The sequence below is a fragment of the Hipposideros armiger genome, unplaced genomic scaffold (assembly GCF_001890085.2).
Source record: "Hipposideros armiger isolate ML-2016 unplaced genomic scaffold, ASM189008v1 scaffold_198, whole genome shotgun sequence".
Lineage (NCBI taxonomy): Eukaryota > Metazoa > Chordata > Mammalia > Chiroptera > Hipposideridae > Hipposideros > Hipposideros armiger.
This window is the reverse complement of record NW_017731548.1, coordinates 1624268-1648043: the sequence shown is the minus strand read 5'-3', so window position 1 is coordinate 1648043 and position 23776 is coordinate 1624268. Positions and strand designations below refer to the sequence as shown.

General features: G+C 38.9%; 1 protein-coding gene across 1 annotated transcript in view; it reads left to right on the top strand.

Moving 5' to 3' along the window:
- Nucleotides 1-22149, top strand: part of NBEA (neurobeachin) — a 707336-nt gene extending 685187 nt beyond the window's left edge. The window contains exons 52-57 of the mRNA XM_019653151.1: nucleotides 1385-1540; nucleotides 2055-2225; nucleotides 14486-14587; nucleotides 17316-17512; nucleotides 18312-18463; nucleotides 20297-22149. Of these exons, the coding sequence (XP_019508696.1) occupies nucleotides 1385-1540; nucleotides 2055-2225; nucleotides 14486-14587; nucleotides 17316-17512; nucleotides 18312-18463; nucleotides 20297-20387 (869 nt within the window). The 3' untranslated portion in view covers nucleotides 20388-22149. The remainder of the gene's footprint in view (nucleotides 1-1384; nucleotides 1541-2054; nucleotides 2226-14485; nucleotides 14588-17315; nucleotides 17513-18311; nucleotides 18464-20296) is intronic.
- Nucleotides 22150-23776: the final 1627 nt, after the last annotated feature.

Sequence of the window (23776 nt, the reverse complement as noted above, 5' to 3'; positions counted from 1 at the left end):
CCCTTTATCTCTCTAGGCCTCAGCTTCATATCTGCGAGATGGTTTATAGGACTAATGTTTGTTCAGCCTGCCTCATGGGATCATACAGAGAACTAAGTTAGAAAAAAATTCAAAGTGGTACGAAGAATTATTAAACTATATGCAAGTTATGATATTTTTTTCTTATATTAAGTCACCCTTTATCCTTGAACCCAGAAATAAGATAAGAGGCAATCATTTCAGTTAGTTAGTTAGTTATACCCCTTACACAAAATACCGTTTACATGTCTTTGGGAGAATATAGGGTTTAGGACCAGGAGTATTTTTAGAATCTAGCTATTTCTCTGCCCAAGAGACATCCACAATGTTACATATAGGTAGAGTGTAACCATTGAAAAAATAATAGCTGTATTCTAATAAATGAAGGACCAATTATATAGTTTTTAAATGACTTAGGACCTGTGATTGTCTTTTCCTTTGCTACCTGTCTTGTGTAACTTTTCATTGTTTACCTTCTCTAGTAATTACTATTATACTGTTCGCAGATCTCCACAAATAGTAGCACTTAGATTTAATTGGCGTTAGTGATGGTCATCTCGTACATCTGCATTTTCTGTTTAGGAATTCAGCCCAGGGATTTAGCCTGAAAGGACGGTGGAGAGGAAGGGACAGGCTGGCATACAGACAGGCACTGGGGAAATCAGACAGTGTCTTGGAGTTCCTGACTTCATTCAGAGCCAGCGCTGTCCGCTGATTCTCTGCCTGTCTCTTTCCTCCCCGGCCCCTCTCCCGTCTTTTGCTTCCTCTCTTCCCCTGCCAGCCCATTCTGGGAAGGCCTTCTGTTTGTTGACAACCCAGTCTTTAAAGCTGCTGACCTGAAGCTCCCCGCGGGACTGCCCACATAACAACATCCCTTGCTCAAATCTCTCCCCTCTTCTTTTCACTTGTGTTGGAAATGCCATCAGAAAGTGAGAGATTGGGACAAACATGAAGACATTTTTTTTCTCTTATATAACATACCCCATAGAATATTATTCCTCATTATTGTTCAACTTGCTGGACACTAATGGACTTGTGCATAGTGAACATCTGTGGAGTTAAATGCATTTAGATATTTTCATTGTGCTTTAAATTCATTGTCTTGCATTTCTCATATTGTGTTTATTTATTGGTGGAGGAAGCGCTTGTATTTCTGACAATTTTTGAGTATGTAATATGGTTTATAAATAATCACTATTACTAAAAAAGTTTATATGCCTCGTGAGTAAATGTTAAAATCTTAGTAATCTGATAGCCTTAAAAACCCATTTCAGATAAATGAGGCTTAAAAGTATTCCTTCAATAAGTGCTTGGTGAAACTCATGTGGAATCTGTCTTTAAATTCTTTTTTTCTATTTATATATAGCCAATAACTCTGGTGTGAACAAACGGCAGATCACAGACCTTGTTGACCAGAGTATACAAATCAACGCACATTGTTTTGTGGTCACAGCCGATAACCGTTATATTCTTATCTGTGGATTCTGGGATAAGAGCTTCCGAGTTTATTCTACAGAAACAGGTAACTTTAACAATGAAATACCTGTTCCCTTCAAAATGCCTATTGTTACACCCGAAGCTTAATGTGAGATCATACTTAATGATGTAGGCATTTTTTATCTTGAGTGTCAAGATTCAAATTAAATGTTCACAATTGAAAGTAAATAACTAATTATTGTTCCATGCATTCTGAACTTTAGCATGAGCTCTGAGTTCACAGGACAAAAGGGACTATTGTCCCCTTCCCCAAATCAAATGCAGTAAAAGACTTTAAATCTTCCCATAGTCTGGCCCAAAATCTGAAGAAAAAAAAATCATGATTGTCTTTATCTTACAAGTCCTTGTCTTTAAAATCCCAAGTGACAGTTTCATGTCATTTTTCAGAAGCAATTTGAGAAAGCCAATCTGGAGCTTGATTGGAATTACCTTATAAATTTGCTGGTCTATAAGAGTCACTTTTCACAAATCTAGTAAAATAAAATTACTATTTAAAGTAAAATAGCAAACGAATTAAACCTGCCATGTCTGTGTTTCAGGAAAATTAACTCAGATTGTATTTGGCCACTGGGATGTGGTCACATGCCTGGCCAGGTCTGAGTCGTACATCGGTGGGGACTGCTATATTGTGTCCGGGTCTCGAGACGCGACCCTGCTTCTCTGGTACTGGAGTGGGCGTCATCATATCATAGGAGACAACCCTAATAGCAGTAAGTATTTGTCTAGAGCTGTCGAACTACAGATTCTTTTAAGTGTATTTTTCCCTTTTTATTTTCCTACTTGTTTTTCCTGGGGTTGGAAGGATTTTAAAGTAAGAAAGCTTAAGTGGCAAAGATTTCTGTTGTGATATAGCTGTGTTCCAAGTGTAAAGAGAGCAACTACAATAACCTTCAGCCTGGAGAAACTCCAGGTCCCCTCACATGGATCCTCTGCGCAGCTGCCCTTCTCCATCTCCAAGGTCCCCATCCTTCAGAACTTTCCCACAGTGTCACCTGGTCCATTAAACCTCCTATGTTTTCTCTCAGCTGAATATATTCTCTCCCTCCTCTGAATTTCCATATATTTTATTTGTGCTTCAGTGAGGGCAGTCACTACTTTCTACCATGTATTAGAATAAATATGTCCATTTATTTATTTCACAGTGATTAAATCTCCCCTTCAACATAGTTATTGAGGAGGCAAGTAAATGAATAAAATGATTTCTTTGCTTGGGATGATTCCTAAGTGTTTTCATTCAACAGTGCTCCCTAAGATATCCTGTAGGAAGGAAAGAAAGGGGACTCCAGAGAAAAATAATTTTAGAAAACAGCACATATATTCTTACTAGCTATATAAGCTCGAAAAGCCTTACAGAAATAAATCGTTGACATTTGTTTAGCCCACAGTTTCTGAAACATGTTTTTCCATGGAAACTTTGTTCATGGAAGAGCAGTTATTACTCCTTGGAGCTGTTGTTTTTTGAGGAAGCTCTGAAGTAGATTTCAAGTCTCTCCCCTTCCATCTTAAGTCGCTGGTTCCCGGCATAGTGGCACACATAGAGGTTTTCAATACATGTTGTTAAATGACTGCAGAACTAGATAAGATATTGCCTAGAAATAATTACTATTTTTACTTACCAAGCTTTCAGTAGTTCAAATGCACATATTTCCTGTAAAATAGAGAATGGTTTCTGTAAAACATTGATAATGGCAACTACCTAAACCTGGGCTATTCTAATTGTAATTCATACGTTGGTCATAACTTAAACAGTACTCCAAAATACTGAAACATGATTTGGGAGGATATTTATGATAAAACAGATAAGAATTTCCCAAGAATGCTGTCTATCTGCCACCGAAATATTTTAAGAGTAGATGAGAAACGTACAAAATGCCACGTTAACAACTGCATGGCTGAAGGCAGCCTCCCCTGGTCTATTCCAGCCTATGAGATAGCTGGGAATGGAAACCCAATTGTGCCTCTACCTTCAAGTCCCACCCACCCCCAAGTCTTATGCATGTTGATAGAAATACTGTAAAAATAGGAAATGGCTTTCAATTGATAGGAGCAAAAGCCCTATCATAGTACAGAAAAGAAGATAGATGATAGATAACATGGATGGATGAATGGATGGATGGATGGATAGATGGATAGATAGACAGACAGACAGACAGACAGGCAGACAGACAGTGGGAGATTGAACGAGATACTCAAATGTTCTGTGAGGTATTATTCTTGTTGCCCATAGTTAGAGTTGAACAACAGTAGACGAAGAAACTATTAAGTGATGTCTCTTAGCGTAAATACTGAATAAGAGAAAGTGTGTGCATTATACATTTCAGCCTCTGTTCTAAGTTATTCTCAAGCATGGTACATTATCACATTATTTTATCTAAATATATTTTCACATATTTCCAAATTGTCTTTATTTCCATAGTAGTTTTTCATTTAGAAAAGTTGGATTAAACAGCAGGTCTGTGTAGTATCTTCCATCTATAGTGAGAAAAATTAGGCATTATTAGAAAAAAGACTTTTAAAAAACAGAATGCTGCTTTAAATCAAATTAATTAACCTGTTTAAAGTGAAGCTCAAAAGTAATGGAAGTGGTATTTCCAAATTGAAGATTAATTTCTTAAAAACTACCACCTGGTAGCAGAGATAAGATATTTTATATAATGTACTGCTATGAGTAATGAATTTTAAAGAACATTGTTATTAAATTATAGTAATAATCTGTGTTAGCTATTTTATTTTACAATATTTTCTAATGATCTTTTAAACCAAAAGATGGTTAACAATTGATTATACCTTGGGTCCATCAGTTAGCAAGAAAAGTTAAATGTAGTAATATTTAGAGTGTTTAAAGTGTCTTACAACAGGAGCTATATAAATAGAAATGTTTATATTCACCCTTAAGAACAAAACTGTGACTATTGTATTTGTTAAAATGCAGTCTTTTCTTGAAGCTTTAAGACAAGATTACCCTTAAGAAATTACAACAGAATGTTATCAATACATAGTTTTCAGTATTATCTCCATATGTAAGAATTTATTTTTTTGATTAAAAACTGTTGTCATCATTATGAACTTAAACCACTTTCATAAAACCCACCTTGTCAAGAATTTATTGGACATATAATGTCAGCATATGTTGTATGGCTTTATATCAACCATGATCCTTAATATAAAGGGGGAAATGCTCCTCTAGAATAAACCGGATGAGCACAAAAGCGTTAGCCAAACAGCTGCATGTACTGAATGCTACTGTTGCTGGTACCCTCTCAGCAGTTAGGGATGCTGGATAGTCAAGATCTGAAGTTCCGGAGTTTGCAAGAACCAACATTATACTGATCACAAAACTGCTTTTCCTGCTTGGATGTACTGAGTACACTGAGTACTTACTACATGAATCATGAGTTGCTGTCAGGTCATATTTGGTGTCATAAGTACTCTGAGCATGACAAAATGCTTTGCCTTACCCCTTGGGTACAAATTGATGATTATGTGAAAACTGGTTTTGGCTGTTTTGCCATATGGATAATCACAGTAGTAAAAACAAACTAGTCATATTTAGTATTTGACTGAAATGATTGATGACTCGGATCTGTTAAAACAGCCAACCTAGTAGCACATATACCCATGACTAGAGAGACCATATATGTTGGTCAATTCACTTTTTGTAAAGGCAGGCAATCACAGCACGCACTGAACTGACTGTCATATCTGGGATCAGTCGTGGGTGTTGACACAGACATAGTTCCTGCCATCAGAAAACTCACAATATGAAAGAAAAAGATGTTTTTTCTGTTCCGGTTTAATCTATTGTAGCAACCAATTCACAGGTCAGAGAATCAGGCTGTATGTGTTTTCTATCTCATAATATATTGCTGCTCAAGACCAAAAAGCTAGTTGTGTCTAAATTCATATTAAAGTGTGTGACACAGTGCCCTTAGGTTTTGAAGGTTGTGTATATTAACCTAGACTTGAAGGAGGCAGTCCTAGCATGAAACATAATATCCCTGTAGCTCTTAGGATTTAAGAGTTGGTTTTGGTATGGACACTGAATTGCTTTGTATGTCAGAGGCCAGAATGTATTTATACAGCATAATGTCATAAAATTATAGGACTCATTTACTCACCTTGCATGCACATTGCTCAACATAGATTCAAGTGGCTTTGATATATTTATGCTTGTTTTGCATTGTCGTTTTATTTTAACAGATAGCTCTGTTAGTGGCACAGGGAAAATACAAGGTTTGTAGATTTTTTAGGTATGGAAAGAGTTTATGGTTTCATTGTGTCAAATATATTCTTGTGACTAATTTAGACATCTCAGAAAAAAGGTCTTTTATAGTTTCAATGAGTTTATGACCAAAACAATGAAAATTTATAAACAGATGATTACAAAGAGTTTCAGGCCATAAAAGAAAAAAAGCAAAATCTTTCTAGCCTAGGTTACAGTTGAATTATAGTTGTTTTATTAATAAATTTTATAATGATAATATTTATTGTTACTCTTTCAAACTTGTGACTTTGAACATAGGAAATATTCTTGGATATTTAAATAGGTCCCTGACTAGATAACAGAACTGCCGACATGTGAGGGACAGATGCTTTCATCTGAAACAGACTTTTACACAAATTCTGAAACTAATTTGGAAGTGATAAAAATTAATTTGTGCACTTTAATTGGAAGCAGCCCACTGCATGAAAGAAAGGGGAGCATACCAGGCAATTTGTGCTCCAAGCTGATTGAATTTTTTGTCAGGTAGGTATCTTGGACTTGGCCGCTTATCCTCCCGAGCCCCGCTTTGCAATATATTACAACCCATCTCTGACTGGTGTTCTTTAAAAGGATCAATGCTATTCCTGTGAAATCCCTAGAGCCCAGAATTTCATTGATCTTGGGACTTGACATTTCTCATTACGTGCTGTAGCTTCCGACAAGATAGTCACAAGAGGGGCCAGTCAACATTGTTGTCTCTTCAGCAGACACTTAGAATACATTGGGACCTCGGCTCAAAATCCACTCTGCTTTTCGAGTGTGTGGTTTTAATGTTTATACCAGATACGAGGGGCTTCGTAGAGAGCTAGTTGATACATGCATAGGACATTTTTGAAATCATAGCAATAGCAAACTTTGAAAGAAAATTCACTGTTCATGTTTCAAATCAAATCTACAAATATTCATGGAGTAATATGTGTCTAAGACATTGTCATGGTGCCTTTTCTATTTCACATTTTAAAAACAAGTCTTTTAACTATGGATAAACATTATGCAAACTATGAAATGAGAAGACCATTGAAAAGGCAGCTCCAGCTGTGCACACATCTCTTCCGGGTCCCATTGTGTTCGCTTCAGCTCTGGACACTGACCCTCCTGCCAGCCACAACCTGTCACAAAACATCGGCCAAATCACATCCCTCTCTTTGTTTGCACCCAGCCTTCTTTTCAAATAATTATCCTAATGCTCAGCTCCACAACCATCACTAACCAAGGGCATTATAAGAGATGAAAGCATGGACAAAGAATAGCCCAGAGGTATTCTGAATGTGTGTATACATATTACATGATGAATTTGTCTCACTTCTTAGAACAAGGATGCTTATCTAAGGTTTGGGAAGTGTTAAACCACCTTTTCATTAAGTATCAGAGGAAGCATAGTTACACGTGTAAGAATTCTTACCCCATAGGACCTTCTGAGGGCCACATGATGTCTGCAGTGTAACATCTCTAGCTCAGGGCTTGCTGTAGCAGATCTCTCAGCCCTCCCAGCCACTCAGCCTCACATGAGGAGACTTTATAAGGTTTGTGGCTTAGAAGGGGGTGGCCTTCACTGGATCTTTGCCTTTCGTTTCCCTTTAGGGAGTGAAGGCTACAAGGGTCTTCGGCTTGGGTCAGGAGCATTATAATAAAACAAGAGCAACTAGACTAATCGGTTCTCACCATCAGAGAGCTTCAGATCACAAACTTGGGGTGGGGTGGGAGCGGGAGGGGAGTCTCTGGGCATTATGCAGAACTCAGCTCTCTTGGGAAAGGTGAGCAGATTACACTACTGATTGTTTGGGGAAGGTGATGGTAGGGGAGTAATGCACAGGGCTCTAGATCCAGGTTCAGGGCCTGAGGGAACAGCTCTGCCCTGCAACAGTAGTGCTCAGAAGAAACAGTGGTCAGTGTCATCTCTGAAGAATGAATGAATAAATGAATGAATGAATGAATACGTTTATAGCTAATCTCTAGTTTTCATTTAGCACTCTACGAGTATGTAATAAAATGGGATGTTTTCCAACCCATGGAGTGTTTTTTTATGTGAGTTACCTTGTGACCTGTGAAAGTGTCAGCCCCGGCATCTTGGATACTTGGGCTAGACCTCTGCTGCAGCCCAGCTGGTGGCCAAGGACACAGCGTCTTGATAAGAACGCCTCACTGACACAGTTCTTCTGAGCCATCCCAGCAAATAGCTAACATCATTTTTAAAATAAATCTTGAAATCAGAATAGTGATGAAATTGCTACACCCTTTGATTAAATCTCTTATTCCTGGATTTAAGTCCAAAATCCATCATGTTTTATGTGAGTTTAACATGAATGACATACCTTCTGCAGTGATTCTGCAGTGACTCAACAAAGGTCACAGATAAAATCAAATGTTGCATGTCGTGAGGAGGTTCGTTTCCTGACTCCAGCAGAACTGCACCGAGGATCACAGATCTTAGGAACTCTGCTGGTTTTGCTTAGCTCTAATTCCAAAGGGCCAAAGCTTCCCTGCATATTAGTAGTCCCACAAATGAGGTTTAAAATAATAAGAACTATGAGTAATCTTTACTGTGATTATTTCTCTAAAAGCCATTCACTACCTAACTGAAAACCCTTTCCTTGTCAGTTCTGTGTGAATGGCAGCAACAAAACGCCTTTGTACTTTCTTCATCCATTTTGAAAATATTGAAATGATGTTTGACAAAAAAATGAGATGGAATCTGGTTATGATATAAGCTTTTTATATTTGGAGTTTCCAAGCACTTGCCTGTAAGGAATCTTGAAATTGGCCGTGCTTGTTCTTTATCATTCACAGTAATTCCATCACACAGAGAGAGCTCTTCTGTGAAGGAAATGACTGGGGATTGAGGGCGAAGGCACTGTGGTCCTTAGAGGGGAGGTCTCACCTGCCCCTCCCCCTGCACTTTAACCCTCAGCTACATCCATCAATTGTGATGTGACAGTGACAGAATATTCCCAGGATTTTGAGTGATTGTTCGGGTGTGTGGCATCTGTCCCTGGCAATGAAATTAAATCTAGGAAATATGCTTTTCCGCTGCTGCAGGTTTCCCACCTCTAAACCCCCTAACTAACATTTTATTTACTTTTCTCTAGCTTAAAGAGGGAAACAAGGCTTTCAGGAGCCCTAAACAATATCCCCTAAAAGTTAGGTTCCATGGTTTAGTTAAATGATCTGAAGAAATGGTAATGAAAAAGAAAATATTTTAAACTTTCTAAACCAGATGCAAGCCTTTGAGAAACTTATTTCCTAATAGAAAATTATTGTATACATAAGGAACACTTTTAAGATTTTATACATTTTTTTCAATCCTGTGCAATAGATCTAGATTGTTTTTTACTCTTTCTGTAGCATATAAGGAAAAAGTTTGAGAAACTATTTTACTGTGTATAAAATTTATTAAACATATAAACACAAGGTTTTTCAATTCACCAGTCTCTCCAAGATAAAATTAATCACTTAGAGAAGGCTACTATTACACATAAAATCTTATCAATATTTAATCCTTATTTTACCAGGGAATTCAGGGCATCTTTGAAGCATGATTTTATAAATGATATAAATATGTTTCAGACAAATCCAGGTCTGCTGACAAATGCAAATGATACTCTGCCAATCTTGAAGCACATTCTAACACAACACATAAATTTAGAAAAGATGACCAACTAACATGGGCAACTGACCTCCCCTGTCCCCCACAGACACACACGCACACTCCATTTAAGTAAGAATTACCTCAAAAGCAAAAGCAAAGCTGTTAGATCTAAGTAAACTTGCATAAAAATGTGAGCAATTTCTGGGAAGACAGACGATGGGTGGGTGTGAGGGAGAAGATATTGGCAGACCAGAACTGAAGAGTGAGGGGCAGGCACAATTCTCTATGAGACAAGATGGTAGGGATCAACCCCATCTAGGATATGAGTTCACAGAGAAAACAAGGTCAGCATGCGAAGAACTCAAGCACTGTAAAAAAAAAAAAAGGTCACAAACTTAACAGGCAGATGAAGCAGAATGAACAGAAGAGAAAAATACAGAACTCTTTTTTTAGAAGGTGTACTATTCTCTAAGTTTAAAATTATTGGAAATGTTATGTATTTCTTAAGCTATGGGGTTAGTACAAGAGAACTCATTTTATTCTCAATCTTTTCCATAAGGTAAGTATTTAATATGCAGTTGATTTTTTAAAGTATTTAATTCCAAAAACAAAGGAAAATCAGATAGCTGGGTAGAAGCTGCCAACTAGAACAGAATTTGTGAACTTGGAGAAAAAAAAGTAATTAGTCTACAATAACATTTCTCAAACTTGACTAATACACTGATCCCCTTTACAGAGAACCCAAAAAAACCAAACTTCTGACTCTGGAGAATGTGTTCTTGGACCCCATGAACCCTAGTTTGAGAAACACTGACTTAGTTAATTAGCTCATTTTAATTTTTAAAGCATATTTCAATTGTAAATTGCCATGGCATAGTTTTTGACAGCAAAGAAAGATTTGACCTTTATAACTGGTTAAAAAAATGTAGAGTATTATCAAAGTACATATTTGAAATTTAAAATAGTTTAGAGAACTTTTTAACCCCCAGAAAATATCCACAGATCCCAGGGTACATAGACCCTTGTTTGAGTACCAAGAATTCTGGAAGAGTTGCAGTTATAAGATCAAGTTACAGTATGCCTTTTCAGGGAGAAAAAGTAGTGATCAATGATACTGAGAAATTAAAATTAAATACTTATATATGTGCACAAAGGCATATTTATATATAATACTTAATCTTTGCTAAGATGATATTATAGAATCAACTAAACAATACATCTAGGATAAAACCGATATCATACAATATGAGTCAGCTAGAACTGTTTAAAAATTTAAAAAGTAAGAGAAATAGACAATATAAGACATTAACAAGTGTGATGTTGTTAATAGAAAATAGAGGGCTGGCCAAGTGTCACGTTAGTTAAGAGTTGGCTTGGGACGCCAGCTCTGAGCAGTAGGGCCCCGGTTCGGATCCCACATGAGGGCCAGTGACACTGCCCTCAACAGCTAAGATGGTGAACAACAGCTCAACCTGGAGCTGGGTTGTCGGGAGTCGCTGGTGACGGTGTAGGCTGCAGTCCCTGCTGCAGTGGGCTGCCGTGGTACCATGAGTGGCTGGCGGCCGGCATGAGCGGCTGGCAGCCCCAAGAGCTGCCAAGAGCTGCCATAAGCGGCCGTCCAGTGGCTGGCGACTGATCTGCCTCACCCAGGAAGAGCGCAATGATCACAATACCAACATGGGCCAGTGAATCGATGTCCTCCACAACTAGACTGAAGAATAAAAAAACAGCAACTTGTCTGTTCCCCTTCCCTGATTGCCCAACGATGTTCGCCTCCCCCAATGCCCCAATAAAATCTTAAAAAAAATAAAATTAAAAAATGGAAGCAGTAGGGTATTACAAAGCATTGATGTTTACTGAACCTGATTGAATGGTCCAGATCCGAATTGCATTGTTCATTCATCATGCCCTTTTTTCTGATCACACGCCTTTGATGGAGTTTTGCTTCAGTGAAGCTCTCAGGTCCTCATACACTGCCCAGTGTGACCATCACTGGCTTGCTTTTCCCATATACCAAAGGAACCATCAGAGCCCTACCCAGGTTGGCACCATACCTCATTCACCTTCCAGAGTTCCTCTTTGACTTTCTGTTGTTTCCATTTCCTCCACATTTTTGCACTCCAAGACTGTAGAGATCCCTCACTTCCATCCCAAACTGGCTTCTCCAATTTTCCCAATAAGACAATGTTGGGCATGATGCCCTGTCAGCTTTCTGGTCCTTCTTACACTCTCTTCATGCAGTTTATTCACCAAAATTCTGACTTTCTCTTCAGTCATAGGCAGATTTTTTGGTTCCTGCTATACTCTGCACATACATTTGTTCTTCACGCTTGTCATTATTGAGCGCCCCCAGTGGCAAGCCTGTGCAAAGCCATGGTTGTTTGATGTGTTCGCAACAGTTCCAGGTTATGCCTTATACCACTTTATACTCCCAACTTCTAGCCCGCTCGGAAGAATGCCTGTCACTTAGAAGGCGTTCACTCAGTGTTTGTGAAAGCACTTAGCAGTGAGAATGCTTAGGGCATGTAGTTCAGCTGGACTTTTTGGCTAGGTTTGACTTTATTAAGTCAAGTGGAAAATTAATATGACTGTCTCTTCTTTCCTTCACTGCTTTCCTCCCTCCTCAAAATCAGAGCTCCTGAGCCTGTTTTGTTGGAGATTTGGGGGAACATTTTAAAATGTGTATGAGCATCTAGTCAAGATGGTTGAGCGGGTAAACGCTGTGCTTGCCTCCTCCCACAACCGCCTCAAAATTACAACTAAACTACAGAACAAACATCACTGAGAATTGCCTGAAGTCTAGCTGAACAGAAGTCCTTTAAATAAGGATGTACAGAGGAGCCACTGGGAGACTATTGATTGGAGCATTTCATCTAAGAGGGGCGCTGACATGGAACAGGCTGGTCCCACACCCACGTGGTGCAATTAAAAATCGGGAGGGCGGGCCGGCCGAGTGGCTCAGCTGGTTAAGAGCTCGCTTGGGAGCACCAGCTCTGAGCAGCAGGGCTGCAGTTCGGATCCCACATTGAGGGCCAGTGACGCTTGCCCTCTACGGCTGAGGTGATGAACAACAGCTCGACCTGGAGCTGGGCTACTGTGAGTCGCCGGCGACGGCGTAGGCTGCAGCAGGGCTGCAGTGGGCTGCCGTGAGCTACGTGAGTGGCTGGCAGCCAGTGTGAGCAGCTGGTAGCTGGTGTGAGCTACCGGGAGCTGCTGTGAGTGGCCGACCAATGACTGGCGACTGACTGCCTCATCCGGGAAGAGCACAATGATCATACCAACATGGGCCAGTGAAGCGACGTCCACCACAACTAGACTGAAGAACGAAACAGCAATTTGTCTACCTGTCTGTTCCCCTTCCCCAATTCCCCAACGCTGTTACCTGCCCCCCAATTCCCCAATAAAATCTTAAAAAAAAATCGGGAGGGCTATCTTGACTGTGGAGATCCCCCCTGAGAAGTGAGGTGTCCCACCCCACAACAGGCTCCCAGCCCAGGGTTCAAGCGCCGGGAAGAGAAGTCTCCTCCCCTCACAACTTTTGGCTATGAAAACCAGAGGAGAGTGTTGCTGAGTAAGTCAGGGACAGCTGGAGTCCCGGGCGTTCCTCATAAAAGGCCTGTGCAGGGACTTATTCACTGACAGACTCACTTGCTCTGAGCTCCAGTGTTAGGGTGGCATCTCGGAAAGCATCAGAGACCTACAGGGAGGAATCGAGTTGTCTGGCTTTAGGACAAGGGTTGGATAGGCTGGCAGAAGCCATTGTTTCTTTGTTCCCACCACCCAGCCTGCACATATGGGCTGCACCATATCTGAGTTTCCATTAACCTGGCTAACACTGGTTGCCCTGCCATGGTGATTCCCTGAGATTCTGCTTCACCCAACAAGTGGGCACACTCGAGCCACTTCCAGTGGCTTTCTCATATAAACAGCCTGTCTTGGCGCATGTTGCAGTCTTTAAATATCCTAAAGGTTCACAAACCCCAAACAAGTTAACATCTGGCCTCAGTATGCCCCATACTGCTTGCTGACCTGTGCACCCTTATGTTCATTGCAGCATTATTTAAAATAGCCAAGATATGGAGGCAGCCTGGGTGTCCCTGAATGAATGGATAAAGAAGTGGTAGTACATATATACAATGGAATATTACTCAGCCGTAAAAAATAAAAAGAATGAAACCTTGCCATCTACAACAATGTGAATGGACCTAGAGGGTACTGTGCTGAGTGGAGAAAGTCAGACGGAGAAAGACAAATGCCGTGTAATTTCACTTATTTGTAGAATCTAAACAAGATAAATGAACAATCAAAACAGAAACAAACTCATAGATACAAAGAACATTTTGATGGTTGCCAGGTGGGAGGGGGGTTAGGGGTTGGGTGGAAAAAGGGATTAAGAAGTACAAATTGGCAGTTACAAAATAGTCATGGGATGTAGGGTCTAGCATAAAGAATATAGTCAATAATATTGTAATAACTAGTGTCAGATGGGAACCTGATTTATCGGGGTGATCACTTTGTATGTTATATAAATGTTTAATCACTGTGTTGTACACCTGAACTAATACATTGTATAGCAACTGTAATTGAAAAATAAAAAATTATTTAAAATATAAATTAAAATAAAAAATAAAATGGGATGAGCATGAGTTTTAAAATTAGATAGCTCTGGGTTTAATTCCAATACTTGCTAGCTGTATCAGCTTGTGCAAGTTATAACCTTGCAAAGCTTTGGGTTTCTAGGCTATAAAATAGAGATAATAACAGTACGTATCTCATATGACTATTGCCATAATTAAATGAGATAATGCATGTAAATGCCTTGGCAGGCTGGTGTCTGTTTCATAACAATAACCAGAAGAAGAAAAAAGTAGCTAACGCCACAGTCAAAATGTAAGCACGTCACATTTGTTAACTTGTCCAGTCATCTAAACAACCTGTGTAGTAGGTATTTTGCAGATGAGGAAATAGCAGAGTGGGTAAGTAACTGGCTCATGGTCACAGAGCTCGTAAATGCCCTTAACAAACACTCATGCTTGCTCTTGTCAATATTTGATTTCATGGTGTAGCTCTTCATTTCCGCCATTGGCCTGTAGTGAGACACTGCTACTGTTTCCTTGTAGGTGACTACCCTGCACCAAGGGCTGTCCTCACAGGCCATGACCATGAAGTTGTGTGTGTTTCTGTCTGCGCAGAACTTGGACTTGTTATCAGTGGTGCTAAAGGTCAGAAGGCATTTCTTTCATTTTAGGTCATTGAAAATTGTACCATTCCCTCAGGTTAACCATGATTTATGATTTCCTTCCTTCTGTAGGCTCTCTATAGATAAATGTAACCCCTAGGTTCTTTGCAGCTGTTTAGTTTTATTACCAATAATTACCAGGATTCATATATTTAAATTTTTATGTAATATTGTGTGGTCACCAGCTTTCTAGCCAGAACACTGGTAAATGAAACCACAGCATGTCCCATATGATGCAGCCATTAAAACTAATATATAAAAGACAAAGGGGGTAAAAAGCCAGGGGAAGATTTCCACAGTGCAGGGAGGCCGTGGGTGACCTTGCTCATGACACAGCCTTGGATTCACCCCCTCCATGAGTAGTTCTTCTCATCATAATGCTGGGACTGTGTAGAAGTTGATGGGAAAGGAAACATAATTACTTGGGGTTTTTTGGTTTGTTTGTTTTTTTTGTTTGCTTTTACTTTTTGTGGCAGAAGTGTTTCAAGAAACATCAGGAAACTTGAGTTCTAATTCGGGCTCAGATACCAGTTCTTCATGTGAAGACTCGAGGGCAGAAAGGAGCCTGACCTTATGTAAAACTGAAAGAAAACCAAACGGGCTGAGTTTAGTGAAGATGCAACCGAGTTAAGAAGAGAAGGCTGATGAGGTGGGAGGGACCAGTGGCACAAGGATTTGTGTTTTTATTTTATTATAAATATAGTGGAAACCACTGACATTTTCTAAGCAAGGTGATGAGATGATGAGGTTTGGTTTTTAGAAGCTTGTCCTGGCTGCTTTTTGGAGAATGGATATAATATCTGAAGGTAGGGATAGTGTTTTCTACATTTTCATATCTGAGAGTAAATAACCCAGAGATGGACATAGGATATTCTTAATAAATGCCTTTTTTTTTTAGGAGGTACGAAATGAGTTTTTTATTAAAGAATTATTTGCTTCCTTCAGACAACTTAGGTGATAAAAACATGAGATAAGAACTAAACATTTGAAGAGTACACACTCGTCCTTATTCATATATTGCAAGTCTCTTCATATATTATAAGTCAATGCTAGATACTTTTCCCTAAAATAGAACTTTTTTAAAGCAAGCTATCTCCCTATGTCTCAAACCCCCACATCTCCACCCCAAAATAAATTACTGCACAGTTTTCCCACTTCTGCACTATTTAGCCCAGGTAATAATTTGTTGTGGGGGACTGTTCTGTGCATGATAGGATATTTAGCAGCAGCATGAAATGCCCCCTAGTTGCCAATAGCATCACCCCCCTCCCCTTCCAAGTTGTGACAACCATACTGTCTCCAGACATTGTCAAATATCCCCTGTTTGGGCAGTCACCCCTAGTCCTGTTGAGAACCATAGAACTACGAGATAAAGCCTATTGCCTTTAACCTGGCTTTTAAGATCCTTCATTACCTGTCTGTAATATACGCTTCCTAGAATTTGACTCAGTCTAAAAGAACCACCAATGAAGGAATCCTTACTTTAATTTCATTCATAGATTATCACCTAGTCTTTTGGAACACTTTCAGGGATGGAAAAGATTTAAAGTCTTTACTTTGCCAGGAAATTTTTGTATCTATGATGTCTTCTTCTTAAAATTCATGTATGTTGAGTCCTGTTCTCCCTCTTGGAGTTGTAAAGGAAAACTTCTAATCTTTTTTCCATTTGTGAACATTTGTGATATTAGAAATTATAGTCACATCTCTTATTTCTCAATAAATGCCTTTTTAATTAAAAAAAACTAGTAAAAAAACCAAAAAAAACACCTAGTAACTATATATGTAATGTTATTCTAACGTGTAAAATAAAAAAGAAAAAGGAAAAGACACAGTATGCACAGGGAAAATTTTTTCTATAAGTAATGAATGATATTAGAGGTGATTGCTATTTTTTTCTCTAATTTTCTGTTTTTTTCTATAATGCACATCTAAATTTAGGTATAGATGTATAACGTCACTTTTTTGTAAAATAAGTATCTACTTAAATCAATTGATTGAAAAATAGAAATGTAATTTATCTAAAGATTTTGTGAGTTTTTGGGGGGGCAAAGGGTAGGTCATACCAAACTATATTAACCAATTATTTTTATGAACTTGACTAGTAGGTTTTTTTAATCTTACACGATTTCTACCAGGGGAAAAAAACAATTGGAGCAAATAAATCACTTCCCATACTACTTTTGTACCCCTGCCTCACCATTTATTTCAAAGACAAAAAATGTTTCTATAATCTGAATTACTAGATTTTTATATTTTACCTTTTACATTTTACATGTAGACTAAAAGATTGAACTTACTATTTGATGGTAACATGTTTATGTGGTACAATGTTAAAATTTCAACAATATTAAATAAGATTAGCAATTTTTTTATGATTCTCCTAAACTTTCAAGAAAAATTTCTAAAAACACAGTAAGAAAAAACTTGTAAAACATACAGTCTTTGATTCTCACATAACCTAAGAGCCTTTTTTTATGAATACCATCTAGATAAAATTTTGAAACCTATGTGTGTGTTACTTAACAGTTCTCTGCGTGTGTTCTGTTTACATGTAACATCAGAGCTTGGCTCTTGCCAGCATACTTCAGTTTTTCCCTACCTCCTTTCAACAAATCTGAGTGTATATCCATGTACAGTTTGCATGTTTGTGAGAGTTAATGTGTGACTTGTCATCACCAGTAACGGGCCCTTCATACCCCCCCGTTCTGCAGAGGGCCCCTGCCTAGTCCATACAATCACTGGAGATTTGCTGAGAGCCCTTGAAGGACCCGAAAACTGCTTGTTCCCGCGTTTGATTTCTGTCTCCAGTGAAGGCCACTGTATCATATACTATGAACGAGGGAGATTCAGCAATTTTAGCATTAATGGGAAGCTTTTGGCTCAAATGGAGATCAATGATTCCACACGGGTGAGTCTGCATGTTCAGTGCTAACTGGAGACTGAAGCGAACAGATTAAAGATGGACTATTTTCAATTAAATGATTAATATCAGAATTTCTCTGCTGACCAATAATGTGTGCTGGTTTTAAAGGCATATAAATTCATTCGATGGCTTCTTTGAACAAACCCAAAGTTCATTTACTCCCAAGTAATTAACTCAGTGAATTATATGTACTTTGCAAAAAATAGCTGTTGTTTGATTAGAAGTTAGGCCCTTAAGATTTTCCTTAAAGTTTTTTTTTTGTTTTTTTTTTTACAAACAGTTTTTTTCAGCACTACAGTCCCAAAATTAAAAGTGAGTTTATTGTAAACAAATCTTATTTTCAGGACCCTAGACCAAAATTACATGCACCAAATTGCCCTTCACTAACCAATGAATTGTAATTGCTGCTTTATCATTATTAAGAACTGTATTGAAATATGCTTCTGCCGTTTGTTCTAAAAGTCTTGACATTGTTATTATTCAGGACTTAACAAAACATCATGTTACTTGATTCTCAAGCTCTTCCTGGATTAGATCAATAATACTCTCTTTGGGACTTCTGTTATTTTGTAACCTAAATTGGTTTTAATAAGATCCTTTGTTTATGTAAGAACTTTGATGAATTCCACATTGGAAATTCCATGGTTTGGACTCTAGAAAACTTGGACAAATGGCTAAAAGTAGATAATAAGTACAAAGGAACCATAATGAATGCTTCTCAGTAGTGACCGTTGACCATTGGGAAACACTGAGAAAAATGGTTGCTTTTCTGCCTTTTCTGAAGGCCATTCTCCTGAGCAGCGACGGCCAGAACCTGGTGACCGGAGGGGACAATGGTGTGGTAGAGGTGTGGCAGGCCTGTGACTTCAAGCAGCTGTACATTTACCCCGGATGTGATGCTGGCATTAGAGCTATGGACTTATCCCATGACCAGAGGTGAGCCACATCCAGGAAGAATGTGATCCCTTGCAAACTATGGTGGAATGTTCTTTACATTCTACCAAGGTTGAAATGTGCTGTGAATAAGATCCCAGCATCCAGATGGAAGAAAAACTACTTTAGAAAAGAGTCAATTTAGGAGAGGAGTAAGAAAGAAAGTGTTCTGGTAATAAGAAAACAGAGGAAGGCAATGTGGGGGGAAAAAAAGGAAGAAATGGGTCTGCGGAAGAACAGGCACATTCAGACAGTGCCCAAAACAGAGAATTATCTCCCCAACTTCTCTGTTCTCAGATCCTCGTCTAGCTCCAGGCAGGCCTCCCTGGCCTCCATCGTGTGAAGGAGATGTATAGTTTTCCCCAGAGCTGAGCCTCAGCGTGAGGCACACTTCCAGCAACCAATATCCAGCAAAATGCATAGTGCAGACTACTACCTATTGTAAAAGACACAAGGCACTCACTCTTCATGTGAAACAATCCCCACCCCGTTTTCCTATTCATATATTTCTCATTTATGCTATTTGCTATATTTTCCCTAAGACACTATAATATTTTCTTGGGAAGAATTGATATGAGTATTAATTAATTAATATGATTTTCCCTTGTTCCTCAGTTTGCAACAGATTTCGCCATTTCCTAAAATTCACCTTTGCATTTATCACAAAGTGAAAAAATATTTGGAATGTAAAGTCTAAAATTTCTAAATTTTAAAAATAGATTAAAACTATAATATTAATATAATATGCAACTTCTCATTTTGTGCTATACATTTAACAGGAATAAGAAAAGCTTATTAGCCAACTTTTTTCAACTATATGTATATTCTTTATAAGAATATTAGTCTTAAAATATTATGAATATTATGGCTTGTATAATAAATTTAACAAAGCATCTTTATGTAGAATGATACTGAAGTCATCAAGAAAAACAATGTAATTTAATTGAGTTTGGAGAGGGGACATGTCATCTGCAGCTCAGTCTGTTTTTAAAGAAAATTTAAGCAGATTATTATTAGAATGTTCCAGAATGCTGTAGTCTGCATTCATGAACAAATGGAATGGTTTACTGGATAATTATTTGTATATACAGGGGTGTTTTTAAAGGATTTGGAATAATTTGGGATCTTAAGTAGTTGAACTGCTCTCCCTGATATTTTTATCATGTATTCACAAATGTTTGCTATCACCATTGTAGATTAAGGTCTATGCAAAGTACTAACAATACATAACAAGATTACTGAATCTAAAGAGTTCAGATATTCATAATAATTGTATATGAAGGAACAAGGGACAGAATTGCAGAGCTGACTCTCCTCGAGGGTTGGGGAGGGCAGGGAACGCTCTCACTCGCCATGGGGAGAACAGCAGATCCCTGAACACATGCAAAGTCACAGTAGTGTCAGGGGTCTCTGGAGAGGAGTAAGGAAAGATACTAATCACATTTCTATTTCCTTATAAAACACAAAAATAATCTCGTCCTTAATTTCAGTTACTTTTATAATGCCCTGATATGCTAGAACAAAAGCACATGTACATAAAGTATAAATCGATAGATAAACATGTATTGAGGGTGCCTGTTCCGAAGCACTTATCTGATAAGGCATTCAACCAAAAGTTAAGCAACACTCAGTCTGGCAGTTCAGGTGTGTGAGGCAGTTCAGCTATTGATCCAGCTTCTCTCGGGAGAACCAAGACCACATTTTAATCCTGCCTCAGTGAACACAAAATGAAGGCTTGGTGAACTTTGAGATCATGATACTGTCTAGTGTAAGATACTGTCTAGTACAAGCACGTCAGTTATTTGTGTCACTCTTAACTCTGTCTCTGCTTTCCAGGACTCTGATCACGGGCATGGCTTCGGGTAGCATTGTAGCTTTTAATATAGATTTTAATCGGTGGCATTATGAGCATCAGAATAGATACTGAAGACAAATGAAGAACCAAAAGCCAAGTGAAAGCTGAGAGCACAAGTGCTGCATGGAAAGGCAATATCTCTGGTGGGAAAAACTCGTCTCCATCGACCTCCGTTTGTACATTCCATCACACCCAGCAATAGCTGTACATTGTAGCCAGCAGCCATTTTACTTTGTGTGTTTTTTCACGACTGAACACCAGCTGCTTCCTTAAGCAAGCTTATATCATGTAAATTATATGAATTAGGAGATGTTTTGGTAATTATTTCATATATTGTTGTTCATTGAGAAAAGGTAGTAGGATGCGTCACAAGAGACTTTTGACAATTCTGAGGAACCTTGTGTCCAGTTGTTACAAAGTTTAAGCTTTAAACCTAACCTGCATCCCATTTCCAGCCTCTTTTCAAGCTGAGAAAAAAAAAAAGGAAAAAAAAACACGTTTGATACTTTGTACATCAGATGCATCTTATTTAAAGGGATACTTTTGTAAAAGTAAAACCTTGTATAAAGAACAAAACGTTTCTTAATTTTATTGTGAAGTTACAACTTGCATGTTCTTTAATCCTGATGTCTTGATGAAACAGGTGCATTCACACTATGAAACAGAAGGATCTGTCCAAGGACACAGCTTGTATGAAAGGGTTGAATCGGTAATTTTTGACATTTTCACCAAAATATGGTTTGCACTTTTTAATCTAAATTCATCCCTCCTAAGTAATTTGCTCATAAAGCATTTGGATACTAAGCCATTATTTGCTGTTTTTGGTACTTATACAAAGAAAATTCAGCCCTACCCTTCATAATTTGAAGACACAGCAGAAAGGGGGCTTAGGGATGGGGTCCTGGTTTTTATTGTATAAATAGGAGTCCCGATCATTAGTTTCATAGCAATGACTCCCCAACTCCTGGACATTTCCTCCAGAGTCATCTGGCGTAGTGTGTGTACATTAGTGGAAGAGAATCTGATGGTGGTTTTTGTTTGTTTTGTTTTGTTTTGTTTCTCTCTTTGGTTCTTGAATAGCTTAGTTTCTTTACTAACAAGTCAGATTTTAATTATAACAATAACTGAACTTATTCTTTTAGGTTATTATGAAATTCTCACCTAAAGCCACATTCTTAGCCTAAGGCACTTCATCTTTTATGATATAAAATGATGGCTATAAATGATTTCCCATACATTGTACTGATCAAGTTATACACCCAGGGGTATATACACTTTGTTTCTTCTTTGTATATTTGGTGACTGTATCGTCATAGATGTACATATTGTGTCGGTAGGGCTTATGAGGCATGTTACAGGAATGTAATTTTCTCAGAATTTACACTCACTTGCAGTCATTTATTTAAAAAGATAAAACAAGATAATGGGTTCTTTGTATTGGCACTTTGCACCAGAAACATTTCATTATTTATTGATGTGATTACTTATTTGTTATTCACCTTGTACTAGTAAGTTTTAGTACTGAAATCCTTCTTCATTGTTGTTTGTATTTATGAGATTCTGAAATTCTGGGGAATCAGCGTAATGATTAAGTTATTCATCACCAGGCTGTAAGCAATATCTTGAGTTTGTAGCTTAGAATTGGGAGGACACTGAACATCTGGAAGACAAGTTCATTTCATCTTGAGATCATGGTGAAATATTTTGGATATATAAATTCCTTAAGCTATTGTAACCATGTTTTATTGCAAAGATGTAAAATATGCCAGATGTGTGTGAGTTGGAAATTAAAAAAAGAAAAATAAAATATGCAAAGAATTCACTGATTGTTTTACATCTCATTGAGCACTTCACTTACAGGCATCCATTATGTCGTCATACAAGTTTAAGAAATGAACGTCACCCCACATAAAAGCCTACAGCATCTAAAACTGTGTCCTAATGAGGTTCTGTCATTTGCTGAAACAAGCCGCTCCGCTTGGCCACCTGGCAGGGATTTGGGGCAGCACTGACCAGAGGGAAAATGCCCTTGTTGTTTCTTTTGCATAATCCACTTTAGGGGTTATTTTTAGTATGTTTATAAAGAAACTAAGTGCAGGTGATAGAGAAAAGTGTGATTGCTCATTTCGTGAATGTTATCAAATAATGATACTTTCATTTGAACCACACATTCTAGAATTTTTCATCGACCAGGCATGACGCAGGCAGGGACTGAGACCTGGAGGAGCAGGGCAGCTGCTCACCAAAGCAGGATGGGCTTCAGGAACAGGGCTAAGGGGGCTCCAGTCATTCAAACCTATGTGGACAATGGGGCGGCAACCCAGACAGGCCCGGGAGGGACAGAACTGCAAGTAAGCCACCGACTGCGTTCTCAAGACAAAAAGGACAGAACCGACAGCAGCCCAAGAGAGCCTTGCTACTTGTGCTCTCTATCCTATCCCATCAGTCATCATAAGCCCAGCTGGCTCCCTCAGCAACTCTTCTTACAGCCCATCAGTCACTCAGTCAGGCTGGTTACTACCTAAAGGTCTCTTTAAACCAACTCTCACCCCACTCTGCTTCCAGAACCATCACCTGGACTGTCACCAAAGCCTCAACCAGTATCTGAGCCTCACGTCAGACCCCTCCCTCCATACACCGCCCTACTGGCAGAGGGTCTGGCTGTACTCCTGCCTGAGTACCCTGCAGTGGCTCCCCCAGATTATTAAACTCAGATGGGTGAAAAAATCGCCTGGGAGCTTACTTTTAAGAACATGGTCTAGGGCCACACACACACACCCAAGGTGACTCAGGTCGGTCGTCCTTGGGCACATTTTCAAGAGCAGTAATGTGAGGGCTGAAGTCCAAAGTCAGTAGACACAGAAGTACTTTAGGAGAGAAACATCTGGTGTGTCCCTCCCCATGATGCCCTGCACCTCAGGCAAACCCGCCGAGTTACAAGGCCCTGAGAACTCCCCTGGTCTTGGTCCCTAGTGCCCTCCCAGAAATGTCACTTCTCTTTGCCTGTGCTATCCGGCTGTCTGGTTGAACTTGTTGCAAACGGACCTAAACTAATCTGGTCATGCACAATCTTTTTAGCAGGTGAAGGTAGCCCCCAATCCCCACACCCTCACCTTGTCATGATGAAAACAATTTTCAGGACCAATTTCTGCCACATGTAAGACACTTTTTCATGAAACATTGTAGCAAACAAGCACAAGACCCCCTTCTATGAGCTCGGGGGAGTCCAGTGCCCTTTTTAGATGACCTGACGACCATTTTACATGGAAGGTACACTGAAAGCAAACACACTGGTATTCTAGAAGCAGGACCCCATTAGTCTTGCTATGCCATCAGCAACCAGAGTACCCCAAGCCAGTCATTTAGGTACCAAGCCTTGGGCGCCACCCTGAGAATATGGGCTAAAGGCCACTGTAGAGTCCTGTACTCTGGTTACAGAGAGGTAGGAAAGGGTTCTGACA